The sequence below is a fragment of the Aedes aegypti genome, chromosome 3 (assembly GCF_002204515.2).
Source record: "Aedes aegypti strain LVP_AGWG chromosome 3, AaegL5.0 Primary Assembly, whole genome shotgun sequence".
NCBI classification, from domain to species: domain Eukaryota; kingdom Metazoa; phylum Arthropoda; class Insecta; order Diptera; family Culicidae; genus Aedes; species Aedes aegypti.
The window spans coordinates 322,080,059-322,097,753 of record NC_035109.1 but is presented as its reverse complement, the minus strand read 5'-3'; the positions used below and the strand labels follow the sequence as shown (position 1 = coordinate 322,097,753).

At 37.0% G+C, this 17,695-nt stretch overlaps 1 protein-coding gene across 2 annotated transcripts; it reads right to left on the bottom strand.

The window, feature by feature from the left end:
• Window positions 1–36: 36 nt before the first annotated feature.
• Window positions 37–15,033, bottom strand: LOC5576763. Of its 2 annotated transcripts, none has more exons than XM_021848555.1 (4): window positions 14,826–15,033; window positions 584–974; window positions 239–518; window positions 37–176 (listed from the first exon to the last, which is right to left on the bottom strand). In XM_021848555.1, the coding sequence occupies exons 1-4, from the start codon at window positions 14,830–14,832 to the stop codon at window positions 54–56; spliced, it is 801 nt and encodes a 266-aa protein (XP_021704247.1). In that variant the 5' UTR covers window positions 14,833–15,033; the 3' UTR covers window positions 37–53. The 2 variants fall into 2 exon arrangements, with proteins under 2 accessions (XP_021704247.1, XP_021704246.1); XM_021848554.1 differs by lacking the exon at window positions 14,826–15,033 and adding an exon at window positions 3,592–4,408.
• Between the last annotated feature and the right edge of the window lie 2,662 nt (window positions 15,034–17,695).

Here is a 17,695-nt window from a genome sequence, read left to right as displayed (position 1 = left end):
CTTCAGTTCAGATAGATGGTAAAGAAATCCACGTGTGCGCAACTTTTTTTCGTTTATTCATACATCGACAAGTAATTTTCAATTCTAAATTTCCGCTTCAAGTCCCGATTGCTTACAAACTGGATTGCCGCCGTCGTTTTGTCATGCTTGTGGTAATAGGAACAGTGACGAATGCGCTGCAATTGTACAAAACTTGTTAGAAAGAATCCTGATAATTCAAAAGCTGATTTGTACGCACCTGAAACTCCTTGAGTGCGGCCAACCGGTTCACCATGACTGATTTGGTTTTCGATCGGTACTTGGCGTCGTCGATCTCCCTCTCCATACACCTCCGGCAGAGGCTTCGATCGCTCTTGAAGTGCTTCCAGTAGTCCACCTCCGGCGTCTGATCACAACGGTAGCACCTGTCGAAGTTGTCCGTCTTGCAGATTGTCATCGTTGCTGGAATGATTTTGATTTTACCCCCAAACGATTGCAGTCGGATGTCTTTCCTTTGCTTGCACGAGTAGGTCCCGGGTCTGAAATAAAGGGAGTTTTGCTGAAATGCTCAAATATTCGATAAGGTTGGCGATCGGTTTTTTACCCTGGCACAGCAGGGCTGGGCTTTTCTCTCCATCGTGGCACCTTCACCCCAAAAGGATAGCTGGAGGTCTTCACCGGTTTCACCTTGGTCGTATCGTACTCTCCCATGCCCGGTGTGCTGCTGACTTCGTCGAATTTGAAACGGATCGTGGTGGCGGATAGGGAACCATATCCACGTTTGCTGCACACCTTCTGCAGCACCGGATGGGATGGTTTGTCATAGTAGGTGATGTTGTACGATCCGGGGGCCAGATTCTCTCCGCTCACTTCGGGCATAGTGCGGCGCATGATGGAGCTCAAGGCGGGACCCTTCAAAGGAACCGCTTCTCTCTGGATGGTCGAGCCGAAACATATCCTGGCTTGAGGCGGTCGTTTGATGACATAATCGAAACCTATGCAAAACAGGGTGTTAGGTTCATGGGTACTAATATTTTAGAACTGAGCATCTCTCCGGCTTAGAATTTTTAACGAATTTTTATTTTCTCATGTCATAACATCTACACTGTAGATTCTACAGTCTATGCTCAGGTCATAACATCTACAAGTTTGCCACACGATGTACAAATAGGAGGGGCTGCCCCGTTTGGCATAAAGCCATTTGGCATAAAGTCGTTTGGCATAATTAATGGTCATTTCGCATAATAGTCATTTGGTATAATGGACGTTTGTCATAAAAGAAAAGAAATTAGAAATTTAAATAGTGCTACTTAAGAGAAGATCTGGTGATCAAAAGAAGGGAAAATCGTCGATGAAAATGTTAGTAGTTGTAATGCCAACGTACACTGAGGCAAATGGACTATCGAAATACATAGGAACCACATATGAAAATTCGCCACAATAAAATGGGTTGGAATTCATAGCTTTGCCTTATGAAACCAAAATTTGAAAACCAAAAAATGTTTTCGCGGCAACCTGGAATCGAACCAGGGACTTTGCGATCGATATGTCCGTGCGTACACCACGCGCCTATCGACGCTTTGATGTGAGTTGATGCTAAAACGATACATAAAGCGTTTGTATTGCAATAACCGTTCCACCTTTCATAAGGCCAAGTTTATGCAAACTTACCGAAGTCCGTTTGGCATAGTACCGTTACGGTGTATGCCAGGCCTGATAGTGCGATTGTGGCGTCCATTCTAGGACGCAAGGTAAGCAAGCCCTCTGAAGCCGATTCGGTCGATGCAAAGAGAACCATGGTGGTATTGAAGATTTCGCCGGTGCTGTCTGGGCCAATGATAGGGTTGACCGAAAATCTAACTCTAGGTACGTATTCAAGCTCGAAAACGGACCCATCAGCTGGGCTGCAAGGAAGCAACAATGCGTCAGCTTGTCTTCAACGGAAGCGGAATACGTAGCCCTCTCGGAGGCTAGTCTGCAACTTCTGTGGTTTACGAAGCTGATACACGATGTCAATGAAGATGTCGTTAAACCCGTGGAGATGAATGAAGACAACCAAAGTTGCATCACCATGCTGTCAGGAAGAAGCCGACGAACGAAGCACTTTGATACTCGATTCAACTTCGTGGAGGAATTGATGTCATCCGGCGTCATGGAAGTTCGCTATTGTTCAACTAAATCGTTGATTGCGGACATTTTGACAAAACCACTGGTGCGGGTCAAACTCGATTGCTTAGTAACTAGAAACCCATTTTAGATACTAATAGAACTTTCAGGGATTTTTCTTCATGTCACTGAATCTTCAAGTGGGAGTGGCCCCTTTTCGCAAAAAGACGTTTCAGATAAGGACGTTTGGAGTAAAGCATTTTCATTCAAGCACAGGTAGCATTTCAAAGAAGGTAAATAATTTCCTTATGCAAAACGTTTTTATGCGAAACGTCCCACCCTCTCTTAAATTCACTAACGTAAGACATCCATCGACTTCAAACACTGACTATACAAAATTTATATTGTAACAGTTTTTCCCATACATTTGGCCGAGTTTCTCCATACAAACTTCCAGCCTCTCCTTAGACTTTCACAGTGTCATTCAATCCCTTAACAAATTTAAAGGAATGTAACTAAATATTTGATTGATTTTCTTTTCAAACAAAAGTGTGTTGTAATCCGCATGACCCTTTTTTGGTTTCGCTATTTCAGTTGTCTCAAACGAAATGAATCTCACCAGATTATTTCTAGACTGTGTGCCAGAAGGGGAATTATCATCGTTGATAATTATCTTGAATGAAAAGCGATCAACTTGCGATGTTCGCAATACTGACATAAAGTTGTAGAGTGCAAAAATTCTCGCTATTTTTACGATTTTGATATTTGGAGGAATGTGTGGTTGTTACTAAATTGGATTACTTTTTTTTTCAAATACAGATAGGCAGGGTTCTGAATTATCGTATCAATGATGCGAAATATACGATTTTTCGCACGTAAGGAGAATGTTTTTTCGCTTCCTCACGTGAATATCTTTTTTCGCTCACACTTATTTTCCCTAGAGTTACGATGGAGGATAACCGAAAATCTTTCCACTCCGGGGATAATTTCTTTTTCATCTCACCAACTTCTCCCGAGAATTATCACTATGTGGATAAACAAAAACTGGTGCCGCCGACGGGATTCGAACCTACAAAATTGCTAAAAACAGCCGCGATGCGTGCACGCTATCCATGCTACCACATCAACTTGACGAAAGCAGCAGTTAATTTGATGCATAAAAGCAACTGCTGCTTGTGGCGATGGACACATGAAAAGTTCTCCATGGAGAGGAGAATGATAAAATAAAATTCTCACAGCTGTGGAGTTGTGCCATTATCTATTTTCGCTTTGTTTTGTAGACGGATAATTTCGCAAGGCAGCTTTTCGCTGATAATTGTGGTGATGGAGAAATCCATTATCGTGAGAGTGAGTGAGAATTCGGAAGCTTGCAGATAGGTTTAGAATATTACTAAGTTAACTTCGACTAAGGGGCTTTACCTCACAAATTTGATGTAGAACCGTATTTTTTACTACGTAAACTAAAAGGTATAAAAACACTATGTCTTCCTGTATTTTAGCACGTACCAAAATCATTACACCTTCTCAGTATCAACTGGTACTCTTTCCGGCCTTCTCTCTCCAACAGTCGCTTAAATTCGCTGTGATCCATATGTAATCGCCTTTTTCGACTAATACCTATGGTAATGATTTAACAACGTTCAACTTATCTAAAATAGCTTTCTCTTGAAAGGCTTTCTCAAATCCTACTGGGCTGTGAACTGTACCCGTCAACACGAACCAGCTGACTGATTGGCCTCAGCGAAACTTTACTTCCAAACCGGAAGAACCGAGAAAATTTCCCCATCGAGTGGTTTCTGGTTGGTTATACCGTTAAGAATGTTAAGAATGAATTCACTACCTCGCCCAAACTACTAACCCCTTCAGTAACCCTTACCTTCAATAAAAAAAGGAAACAAGAGCTAAACGAATTTTCTTTTATGACTTATTTATTGTGGTTGTAAGGAGCGCAAACCCCGAATTGACTTTTATGGGTGGGCCTATTGTTTGCGGACATGTAGTTTCTGTTTACTGCTTTACATGATCCAAGAAGTCACCCACCATCGTAGTCGCAAATTGATGTCCCATAATAAACCGAAACTTAATCACGAAAGGGGTTCAGCTGGGCCTCTAGCCTATACCAAGCCGGCGAACGGCCTCGCGAACAGGAAAAATCACTGTAAATATCGAAAACACCGGTTGATTGATTGATAGTTCATTGGTTCCGTCCTATAGCGATATAGAGCGGTGTTATCGTCTGTAGCTAGCAGTTGCCTGAATGGTAGGAGTATACAGATGTTTGTTTTAATGGGCAAAATAAACATTACATTTTATGATTGGGGTTACGAGATCGAATGGAAATATACTGAGATATAAGTACTCAAATGTTTTTATGTAATATTGATACCTATATCAATGTTTTTTCATTATTGTGTTAATGTTGATGCGTTAACTGAATTATTATGATTCATGACATATGCTACCTCGTGAAACCTCGTGATACTGATTGGATTTGGATTGGTTTTGGATTGGTTTTGGATTGGATTTGGATTGGATTTGGATTGGATTTGGATTGGATTTGGATTGGATTTGGATTGAATTTGGATTGGATTTGGATTGGATTTGGATTGAATTTGGATTGGATTTGGATTGGATTTGGATTGGATTTGGATTGGATTTGGATTGGATTTGGATTGGATTTGGATTGGATTTGGATTGGATTTGGATTGGATTTGGATTGGATTTGGATTGGATTTGGATTGGATTTGGATTGGATTTGGATTGGATTTGGATTGGATTTGGATTGGATTTGGATTGGATTTGGATTGGATTTGGATTGGATTTGGATTGGATTTGGATTGGATTTGGATTGGATTTGGATTGGATTTGGATTGGATTTGGATTGGATTTGGATTGGATTGGATTGGCTTTGGATTGGATTTGGATTGGATTTGGATTGGATTTGGATTGGATTTGGATTGGATTTGGATTGGATTTGGATTGGATTTGGATTGGATTTGGATTGGATTTGGATTGGATTTGGATTGGATTTGGATTGGATTTGGATTGGATTTGGATTGGATTGGATTGGATTGGATTTGGATTGGATTTGGATTGGATTTGGATTGGATTTGGATTGGATTTGGATTGGATTTGGATTGGATTTGGATTGGATTTGGATTGGATTGGATTTGGATTGGATTGGATTTGGATTGGATTTGGATTGGATTTGGATTGGATTTGGATTGGATTTGGATTGGATTTGGATTGGATTTGGATTGGATTTGGATTGGATTTGGATTGGATTTGGATTGGATTTGGATTGGATTTGGATTGGATTTGGATTGGATTTGGATTGGATTTGGATTGGATTTGGATTGGATTTGGATTGGATTTGGATTGGATTTGGATTGGATTTGGATTGGATTTGGATTGGATTGGATTTGGATTGGATTTGGATTGGATTTGGATTGGATTTGGATTGGATTTTGAACTTGTTACAACAGATATTCAGATAGTCTAGTACACGACACTGAAGACGGCCTTACAGTTGAGGTCGAAATACGCGTATCTGTCAAAGGATACAAACTCTAGTGGAATTAACCCTCTAATACCCAACCCCGCCTTTAGACGGGGTACACTTTGGAATTTTGTGTATTGTTTCGTAGCTCGGAAATCAAAATGATTTTATTTTTGGCTTATACCTTGACTCATAACACGCATATAAGAAAAGTTTTTATGACTTTTGAAACTTTTTTGTATTTTTACAAATTGTTTGAAAAATTGCATTCTTATATATCCTACAAATGCCTGGGCTTCATTTAACGTGTAATATAACAAATCGTAGCTTTTATATTTTTCTACGATTAACCTATCACAAACGAAGAGCCTGGTGGTATTAAAATCATTTCAAACCTGTTTTTCCGTTAGTTACACGGAAAATAAAAAACGCCCCGAAAAAAAATTTAATATTTTTCAAAATACCGTAACAATTAAAATTTTTATTATTGCCAAAAATCAACAACTAGAAAAGACTTCAAGAAAAAATGAAAAAAGCTAGGGATGTTCAAAAATAAAAATTTTAAAAATCAAAAACCAAAATTAAAAAAATTGCGAATAAAAATAAATAAATGCCCAAAACGTGTTTAGAACGATTTTAGATAACGAAAAATAATACTTAAATCGAAAATAAAAATTTGGGTATTAGAGGGTTAAATGGTATAGTACTAAATTCGGTTTTTTCATCTACTTATGGGTATTCTACTAAACATCTCGAAGATTTTTTGGTGACTATCTCGGGGATGGGATTCGATCCCAGGTCCTCGGCGTGAGAGGTGTGTGTTCTAACCACTACACCAGGTCCGTCCCCCTAAACCAAAAAGCTCTTTATTTGAAACCATCAAGTAGACATGTTCTCACGATGAGAGGAGTTCCAATAAATTGGTCAGATGAAGTTAAGTATCTAGGGCTCATGCTAGATAAGAATTTAACTTTCATCACATTGAGGGCGTTCAAGACAAATGTAACAAATATGTAAAATGTTTCTATCCCATTTTTTTTTTAATTTTTTTTTATTAGTATCATTCCAAACATTACATTCATTTCTTATATCTAGGTGTTCTGTGTTATTAGACAACACTATCATCCTAATTTGGTAAAACAAATTTAAGATTTAATTAACATTTTGTTAACAACATATTACATTTCAGTTGCCGTAGCAGTTCAGTTTTTTTACAGGTGAGTTGATTTCACCTGCTTATAAGAGAAAAAAAAACGTTTTGAATATACTTAACCTAACTTAACCTAAACATGTAACGCATTAATCGTGGCAATAGAAGATTGTAACGATTTTTGCCTGAAATTATTTATTATTTTATTTGACATTTGTTCCAATGTTTCAACATTGGATATTCTATGTAACTCATTGGTACTATACCAGGGAGGAAGTCTCAGAATCATTTTCAAAATTTTATTTTGAATTCTCTGCAGAGATTTCTTCCTGGTATTACAACAGCTAGTCCATATTGGTACAGCATACAACATGGCTGGCCTGAAAATTTGTTTGAATATCAAAAGCTTGTTCTTAAGACAAAGTTTTGATTTTCTATTAATAAGGTGATAGCGACATTTTACATATTTATTACATTTGGCTTGAATGCCCTCAATGTGATTTTTGAAAGTTAAATTCTTATCTAGCATGAGCCCTAGATACTTAACTTCATCTGACCAATTTATTGGAACCCCTCTCATCGTGACAACATGTCTACTTGAAGGTTTCAAATAAAGAGCTTTTGGTTTATGTGGGAATATTATTAGTTGAGTTTTGGAAGCATTAGGAGAAATCTTCCATTTTTGCAAGTATGAAGAAAAAATATCCAAACTTTTTTGCAATCGACTACAGATGACACGCAGGCTTTGTCCTTTGGCGGAGAGGCCTGTGTCATCCGCAAATAAAGATTTTTGACATCCCTGAGGTAACTCAGGTAAGTCAGATGTGAAAATATTGTATAATATTGGTCCCAAAATGCTGCCTTGAGGAACACCAGCTCTTACAGGAAGTCTTTCAGATCTGGAGTTTTGATAATTAACCTGAAGTGTACGATTTGACAGATAACTTTGAATTATTCTAACAATGTATGTTGGAAAATTAAAGTTTTTTAATTTTACAATCAAACCTTCATGCCAAACACTGTCGAATGCTTTTTCTATGTCTAGAAGAGCAAGACCAGTAGAATAGCCTTCAGATTGGTTGGAACGGATCAAATTTGTTACACGTAAAAGTTGATGAGTGGTCGAATGTCCCTGGCGGAATCCGAACTGTTCATTGGCAAAAATTGAATTTTCGTTGATGTGGGCCATCATTCTGTTCAAAATTACCTTTTCAAAAAGTTTACTGATGGAGGAAAGCAAACTGATTAGACGATAGCTAGAAGCTTCTGCAGGATTTTTGTCTGGTTTTAAAATTGGAACAACCTTAGCATTTTTCCATTTGTCAGGAAAATATGCTAATTGAAAACATTTGTTAAATATATCAACTAAAAATGATAAGCTACTTTCTGGAAGTTTCTTGATGAGGATGTAGAAAATTCCATCATCGCCAGGAGCTTTCATATTTTTGAATTTTTTAATAATAGTCCTCACTTCATCCAAATCAGTTTCCCAGGCATTTTCGAAAACGTTCTCTTGATTGAGAATATTTTCGAACTCCTGAGTAACTTGATTTTCAATTGGACTAGTAAGTCCTAAATTAAAATTGTGCGCACTTTCAAACTGCATAGCAAGTTTTTGAGCTTTTTCGCAATTAGTTAGTAATAATTTGTTTTCCTCTTTCAATGCCGGTATTGGCTTCTGAGGTTTTTTCAAGATTTTAGATAATTTCCAAAAGGGCTTAGAGCCAGGGTCCAATTGAGAAATTTTATTTTCAAAATTTTTGTTTCTTAATTGAGCAAAATGTTTCTTGATTTCTTTCTGCAAATCCTGCCATATAATTTTCATAGCAGGATCACGAGTGCGTTGGAATTGCCTTCTCCTCACGTTTTTAAGACGGATCAAGAGTTTAAGATCATCGTCTATAATCACGGATTCAAATTTGACTTCACATTTTGGATTTCAATGCTCCGGGCTTCAACAATGGAATTTGTTAAAGTTTCAAGAACATTGTCAATATCAAGTTTAGTTTCTAAAGAAATGTTAACATCAAGATTAGAGTCAACATACGTTTTATATATATTCCAGTCGGCTCGTAAATAATTGAAAGTGCAGCTGATAGGATTGAGAATCGCTTCTTGGGATATTTGAAATGTAACAGGGACATGATCAGAATCAAAATCAGCATGAGTAATCAGCTGGCTACAAAGATGACTAGAGTCGGTTAAGACCAAGTCAATCGTAGATGGATTTCTAGAAGAGGAAAAACATGTAGGGCTATCAGGGTATTGAATTGAGAAATATCCTGAAGAGCACTCATCAAATAAAATTCTGCCGTTGGAATTACCGTAAAACGGGGTAACTTTGATAGTTTTTTCGAAGAAAACTTCAATATTTTTGCATGCTGTTTCAAAGAATTACAATTTATATTTTTAAAACAAGTACTGACATCCTAGCTATCGATTGCACTTGATAGATTGCCAAAAGATTTATTCTGAAAGAATATATAATTTTTCATATAATCGAAAGTCGGTTTTCTGTTTTGGGGTAACTTTGATAATGGAGTATAAATCGAACAAGATTGAATGATTTACGGAACATTTATAGGGCGTTACATACCTCTAGGCGTTTAACACTATATGGAAATTTCTGACTTAGATTACAAAAATGGTCCCAGTTTGAAAAAATGGTTTTCGCTAAGGGATTTGAGACCGAATTCATGTTCTACTATAACTAGGCTCTCATGGGTAAGTGACGAACACATTATGATTTTATCTGAAAGCGGTCGCTGAACAGATTGTTTGTAAGCGTTGCAAAAATACTAAAATCTTGTAAATTTTCAATATTTGCATAAAAATCCACACTTGAAATCGCACTTGATTCCAACGAAAATAGCTTTGACATGAAGTGTCATACTAATACTCTTTACTTTTGCTTTCGTTTTTCTTAACTGATTGACAGAAACTTCGTTATTTTGTTTAATATGTTGAGGGTCTCGCACTATCAAAGTTACCCGCATTATCAAAGTTACCCCGTTTTACGGTACTTTGAGAATTATTCCATGACCGATGTTTGGCATTGAAGTCACCAATGACAAAAAATTTTGACTTATTGCGAGTCAATTTTCGCAAGTCAGTTTGGAGCGAATGAACTTGCTGTCCAGAGCATTGAAAAGGCAAATAGGCAGCTATGAAAGTATGTCTACCAAACTGTGTTTCAACAGAAACACCTAAAGTTTCAAAAACTTTAGTTTCAAATTATGAAAACAGTTGATGTTTTATACGCCTATGAATGATGATTGCAACTCCCCCACATGCCCCATCAAGTCGATCATTACGATAAACAAAAAAGTTAGGATCTCTTTTGAGTTTGGATCCAGGTTTTAAATACGTTTCGGTAATAACTGCTATATGCACGTTATTAACCGTAAGAAAATTAAACAGCTCGTCCTCTTTATCATTCAGAGAACGAGCATTCCAATTTAAAATATTTAAATTATTATTTGGATCCATTGGAAAAACGTAATCCAATAACAATTTGATTTGTAAATTTTACACCTACTTGCTTCAGTCATAGTGGTGGCTTTGAACATTGCATCAATCATTAGATTCAATTGTTCAGTTAGAAAATTAAAATCAGAGGCAGACATGTCATGTGATTTCCCATTGGAATTTCCGGTAGACGAAGAAGCGGAGTTACCTGTGGCGGTAGGGTTTTTTCCATTTGATTTGAAACAAGTAGAATGGGTACCCATGGATCGAACAGGGGAGGAGTTCGAATTTCCTGTTACGATATCGGCAAAGGATTTACCGTGGGTAGATACATTCGAAATTGTAAAATTCGAACGGCTACCCGACGAATTAAAATTAGTTTGTGAATGAGCATGATTATGATCTTCCTGATGGGTATGATTCATGATCAAGCGATCGTTAACTGAAAAATGAGCATTGTTCGATACTCTACCAGGAAAATTCCGGAAACGACCGTTATCGTAACGGATATTATCTTTCATCTGCCTGGCACGAGCCTCAATGACCCTTTTGCGTGAAGGACAATTCCAAAAATTGGACTTATGGTTAGCCCCGCAATTACAGCATATAAATTTGGTGGTATCTTCCTTCACTGGACAGACGTCTTTGGCGTGAGAAGAACCTCCGCAAATCATGCATTTAGCATCCATGCGACAATTTTTTGTACCATGACCCCACTTTTGGCACCGACGGCACTGAGTGGGGTTCTGGTAATTTCCTCCAGGTTTCTGGAAATGTTCCCATGTCACACGGACATCAAACAAAAGTTTTGCTTTTTCTAAAGCTTTAATATTATTTAGTTCTTTTTTGTTAAAGTGAACTAAATAAAATTCTTGAGAAAGCCCTTTCCGAACAATGCCAGATTGGGTTTTCTTTTTCATAATGATTACTTGGACTGGGGAGAATCCAAGTAAATCATTTATTCCATTTTTGATCTCTTCAGGTGATTTATAGTCACTTGAGAGACCTTTCAAGACAACTTTGAACAAACGTTCAGTTTTGTCGTCATAGGTAAAAAAATTGTGCTTCTTCTCTTCGAGATGTTTGAGAAGAAGTTCGCGATCTTTAAGAGTTTCCGGCAAAACGCGACAGTCTCCTTTCTTTGCGATTTGGAAGGAGACCTTGATTCCCCTAATGGAGTTCAAGATCTCCTGCCTAAATCCCCCAAATTCGGAACAACTGACCACGATAGGCGGCACTCTTTGCTTCCTCACTTGAATCAAAGAGCCTGGGCTAGAGGCTGCTTCGATTTGGTGTTCGGAAAATTTGTCTAGAGCATCAAACTGATTGCTCATTTCGATACAATTGTTCATTTCACCCTTGGAAGAAAGTTCGCATTCCGGGGAAACGTCCTTTCTTCCATTCTTGCCACGTGTAGTGACAGTTTTAAAACCCACTTTTTTGGAAGGAAGTAGTGAATTCAGAGATTCACCCTTCCTTTTGTTTGTTGTTGATACCATGTTTAATTAATAAACGAAAGAAGACGTGACCTTCGAGAGGTTTTTTCCCAAGACGGTGTCCAAGAAGGATTACCACCGCTAGCTTTCGCCAACGGGTCCAACGAAAAATCGAAGGCACGGGTCCAAACAAGGATCGTAAAGGGATCAATAGTAGAAAAAATAGCACTGAAAAGTACTATTTTAGTAGCACTGAAAAGTACCGTTTTTAATTTTAGCACTGAAAAGTACTGTTTATGTAGCACTGAAAAGTAAATCTACACGTCAAGATCGTGTGTTTAACTTACAGATTTGCGCAATAAGAAAACTCACATAACTCGAGTGTGGTAGTCATATGGATTTCGTCATTCATTTCACGATATAATTACATGTGTATCAATATTAGATTGTCATGTGAAGCAAACATAAATGCCTAAAGTGTCAATAATGAAAACCAACTGCTTTGCTTATTTAATACAAAATGTAGTGGCTTTAGATAGCCATGTGTATCAGAACATGAATGTCGTGAGATTGAAAGAAAAACAATAATAGTAAAACCCTTGCTACCAAAAATGTAGATTCAATGCACCTCTGCTTGTCGAAAGTTCACTTGAATGTTCTTATTTTCAAACAAGTGAGCCAGAAACAAGCGGAGTTCCGCAAATCCATATCGTGAGAAGCCCAGGATTAACATATTTCAATTTATTCGAAGCTGAAAACTAGGAATCCAATTTTTCTCTAACACCATACATTATATCCAATGCTGGAAGTAATGGATTTTATTTATAGAAAATTAGAATGCACTCCTCATCTTCACTCGGACATCTTCACTAATAAAAAGAAAAACGAATCCGCAAATTTTCCTCTAACACTTTCAGCTTCAGAATTTGTTTCTTCTTTTTGAAACATCAGACTGTCGTTCGACACGAGGTCCGACCGCAATTTAGTTCGCTATGGGTTGATCACTGACAATTTAGAAATTTGGAACACGGAAATCGACAGCAAGTCGATGAGTATAACACACTGAATCCGTGTTAGGTGATGATCCCACACATAGGTTGACGCATACGAATTTGAAATGGAAAACTTCAGGAACTATGTAATTCATGTTGTCGGTTGATGAATCAGTCCATGAAGTAAAACTAAAGAATTGAATGTGTAACACACACGAAGTTTGTGAGAAAATCGCAACCAATCGATATAGACGTTCATGAATCGATCCATAATTTTAAACACACGAATCAAACGTGTAGGTTTTTATCAGTGTGCCGTTATTGTTTTTGAAATATGAACATTATTCTCAATCTTACTGAACATTTCGTACACTTCGTTATGTGACATGTTATTCAAAAAACAATACAAAAAAATCAAAAGAAACTTTTCTAAACATGATACAGATATTCAGATAACAATCGTTGATACTGTTTCCAGTACTTGTGATTAGTTTAGAAAAATAAAACTTACCAATGAATAATTCAAGCTCGCAAACCTTTTCAACGTTGCCCCAAATTACTCTAGGGAGGTATATAGAAACGTGCAGTGCGATGCAAAAAGTCAAGTCAAGGTAGGTCGTTTATTATATCAAGGTCGTAATCAAGCAACCAATAAAAACGAAAACTTCGGCTAATCGTAAACAGGGATCAGGGTTTATTTGCATAGCAATAATCAATCGGTGCACCATCATCGTTGTTGTGCAAAAAGAGGACATAGACGTAGGTAACAACTACGGTAACCTCTATCCTGCGAAAGATATCGACCGGGAAATCATGGCAAAGAGACATCTATCAGCACGATGAGGGCTTCTATTCGGTCGTTGGTTTTAGATTGCGTGACATTGGCGCCCATTCATAGGCAATGTCTTTCTTGTTGTCTCCTCTTATATTGGTGCCCTTAGCAAAGTAAGAATCAGTTAGGAGTAATCTGGGTAGAAACGACATTAATTGGTTTTTCATTTGTTGAGCAGATTTTCACTCAGATTTTTCCACACTCATGATATTTATTTTATATCAATTAACTCATTGCACATGATAAAGATGGATAAATTATGAGTGGAATTATAAAAAATCTACGTGCTCAGATAGGATTCGAACCCACGACTCTTGTATGCTAGACGAGTGCTTCACCAACTAGGTTACTGAGCCACTTGATAACCCAATAACTCAGAAGGTTCTTCATCTTCTTCATGGCATTACGTCCTCACTGAGACAGAGCCTGCTTCTCAGCTTAGTGTTCAATGAGCACTTCCTGAGTTATTAACTGAGAGCTTCCATTGCCATAGTTGCCATTTTTGCATTCGTATGTTGTGTGGCAGTTACGATGATACGCCATGCTCAAGGAAGTCAAAGAAATTTCTATTACGAAAAGATCCTGGACCGACCAGGAATCGAACCCAGACACATTCAGCATGGCTTTGCTTTGTAGCCGCGGACTCTAACCACCCGGCTAAGAAAAGGAGGCCTTGTGTGTTTTTATGACATATACATTCAGAAAACTGTGATTTCTGGGTTTTTACATTGATTGATCGAGATTTGTTCTCCATAGTACAAATATCGATCAACCAATGTTAAAACTCAATTTAATCTTATTAGCGGATTCGATAAACTTGAACAGAATAGAATTAGCTTTAAATTTGTAATAATAGCAAGAGGTTTGGTTGGTTTAAACTTTAAAAAGCCCAAAAACACATTTTCAACTTGAAGCATACTGGAATCCATATTAAATGAGCTGAAAATGTGCCCAGACATTGTTCCTAGCATGATACCGTTTCGATTCATATTACCGACAGCTTCAAATTCCGGACACTGTACTTTGTATGGGAAACATTATAATAATTTATAATACTGCTTGACCGGAAGATTTTCAGACATTTTTTTTCAAATATGAACAGGTCTAGTGTCCGTTTTACACTGATTTCCTCTACATACAATTTGGATCGAAAAGGAATTTCGGTTGTTTGCATATTTTTGCAAGCAACGCAACCGAACTTCGATATTTATTACGCTTAATAGTGGAAACATTTAGCACTTCTTGTTTGCCGTGCGATGCGTGATTTGCGTGTTTCGAAAACTTATATCATTGAAAACTCATAAGCCCACTTGAAACCGCTTAATATCAATTTGTGTATGGCAATTAGGGCGCAACCACCTACCTTCCATGATTTGCACGATCCAACAGTTTCAAAAGTTCCCCACGCACTATTCCTAATAGCTATGCTTTAACAATCTAAAAATTCCCAATATGCCCAACATAACCTAGCACTCTGTTCTGTACACGTGGTCACACTCAGGCGAAAACGGATGGAACAATTTGCACGATTTGGCGGCTGAAAGTGAACTGCTGAAGGTTGGAAGCAACAGCTCAGACGCGAAAAGTCGCGAAAAATCAACAACCTACTTAGATGCACGGCTGGTTTGTTAGCGCGCTTTTCTTTTTTCTTTTCGAATTGTAAAACACCACGCGGGGTGCTACGAAGGGTACATCGCTTGGGAAAGGACATAGTTGTATAGTTAGTTGCGGAAACAAAGGCACTATAGTCCTGGCTCACCTATAGAAAAGGTAGTAAGTAATCGTGGGAAAATGCGATGACCCACTTTTTTCGTTTGTTTACCTTTTTATGAGTTTAAAGGCCATTTAATTCAACTCAAGAAGAGAAATTTGGCCTCTGATTGGTTTGCCTTTTGGTTCTTCACTTTTGAGTTTGGAGCCGTGTAATGAAGTCCATGGTTATGAAGAAGGGTTTTCTAGATATTGTTTTCTTAGATTCTTCCAGGGATCACTTCTAAAATTGTTTTCAGAGATTTTTTCATGCATTCCGAAGGATTTTTGTTTGTCTTCCATGAATTGCTCCTAAAATCATTGCAGGAATTGTTTCTAGAAGTGCTTTTATTTCTCTAGACATTTCTCCAGGAAGTTTTACCGAAATTCCTATAAGAATTTTTCCAACAATTCATCCATGAATTTCTGAATCATTATTTTTTTTTTAGTACTAGAAATTATTCAATTGATTAATTATTTAAATAATATTAAACTTATTCCAGTTCCAGGAATTCCTCCACTTATTCTATAAGAAATTTCTTCTGGAATTCCCTCTCAAACTCGTCTGAGAATTAGACCCAAAGGGTGGCCACCGAGCCGGCTAAAGCGGGAAAAGGGAATTTAAATCGGCCGGAAAAAAAATGGAAAAATTGAGAATTTGAAGTGATCACCGGGAAAATTATTGTGAACAATTCTTTTACTTACCGACAGAAATCAAATATAAAATGATAATATCTGGTTATATATGAGGACTAGGAGCGATGATAATATTCATGTGCCTTTTCTTAAACATATCTAGTTTTCTCAAAGTTCTCTGCAATTGGATAAGGGACGATTCAAATATGACGTCCATCGTTTTTCGGGATTTCTAGACACCCCCCCCCCTCTGTCACGCTTTTTCCAATTCACACTTTCGTAGACCACGTGTGTATTTGACAAATGTTTAGTTGTTACCACGCAGCTATCATTATATGGTCGTTTTCTGTAAGAAGACCTGTCAGCGTTCATAAGCTCCCACAGGTGCTAAAATTCAAATGTTATAGCATAAAACATGCTTGTTCGCTTCGATTTAGTATGAGTTCATCATTAGAAAACATTTTTCTTGATTGTTGGTTCTAAATACCAAATATTAGCACTTTTAACTAGTGATCCATAATATGGACCAGGAAATGATTGTTTACCACGGTTATGGATCACATCCAAAGAATGTAGATTTCTGCCATTTTAAGCATTGGATTCGACATTTTCAGACAATAGCACTAAGTATAAAACTAATAAAACATCAAGGTTTGTCAATTTCGTTTTTTAGCAGACAAAAATGGATGGAAAACTTGGTATGGAGCGAAAACAGTTCATGTCTCAGTTACTATAATGCAGTATCACAAAAAAGGCATTTTACCCTTGTTTACAGTTCGAACACTGTTATTTTTTTTTTGCAGTAATAAGTGACACATTGTTAACTTTCGCCAAATCAAGCAATACAGATGCATTGAGTTGAAAATCTCTTGATTTTGCGCACTGATCCGTAATATGTCACAATTTGATCCATAATATAAAAATTGATCCATAATATGGTATTCAGAAAACGATACAATTTTTAATTTTTATGCAATCATATGTAAATATTACACTCAAAACAGTTTACTATCCAAAGATCCAATTTGAAACGATTCAATTCGTGCTTTTAAAATACAGTTTTACGTTTTCCATGTCGTTTTATTGAATTTTATAGGTTGGACTCCACACTATTTGATCCATAACTGTGGGGTCATGGTACATTCTTTTTCTGAGTGGTTTCCAAAATGTTTTCATAGTCTTCGACACAGAAATAGTTAAAAAAAAACAAAAATAATCAAACTACCAACTTTTGGAACGATTCCGAATTCTAGAATTCTACAAATATTTGTTTTACAACTTTTTGGTATTCTGTTGATTCATATTTAAGGTGAAGATGAATCGAAGCCAAACTTCAAATTTTCAAGAGCATGGATCTGGAGAACCAAACATCCGTTTGAGCTGAAAATCTAATCGATTGGTCATCACCAGCTAGTGATTAATCGATTAAGTTTTCAGCTCATACGGATGTTCGGCTCTCCAGATCCGTGCGCTTGAAAATTCGAAGTTTGGCTTCCTTTTATAGTCACCTTAAACAATAATATTATTTTATTTTTTAAAAATATTTCTCTTTTTCAAAACATGAGAAATATAGTTTCATTTATTTACTGAATGAAATAATATCTTTTGTTTTTTGAACTTATTTAACTTAAAGTTCTAAATCTAAGTCGAGTAAAATTTGGGCAATAATTGAAGCGGAATATATATTTAACTGATTGATGATCTATATGAATCCTTATTAGAGCAGTTCAAAATTCAAAACAGTTTAAAAATCCAATCTCCCATATCTTTCTTACCATCCTTACCATAAAATTAGGGTTCTGTGAAATTTTCAGCTGTTTCAGTGTAGATTTAAAGGTGGACCAAAGA

What these genes read in the sequence shown, in the direction of transcription:
- LOC5576763 (XM_021848554.1), bottom strand. Translation starts at nt 3,676, where the DNA reads ATGGATCACAGCGAATTTAAGCGACTGTTGGAGAGAGAAGGCCGGAAA. An exon ending in GAGAAGGTGTAATGATTTTG is followed by an intron (nt 975 to 3,591) that starts GTACGTGCTAAA and finishes TGTTTTGCATAG; the next exon opens with GTTTCGATTATGTCATCAAA. An exon ending in CCGCACTCAAGGAGTTTCAG is followed by an intron (nt 177 to 238) that starts GTGCGTACAAAT and finishes GTACAATTGCAG; the next exon opens with CGCATTCGTCACTGTTCCTA.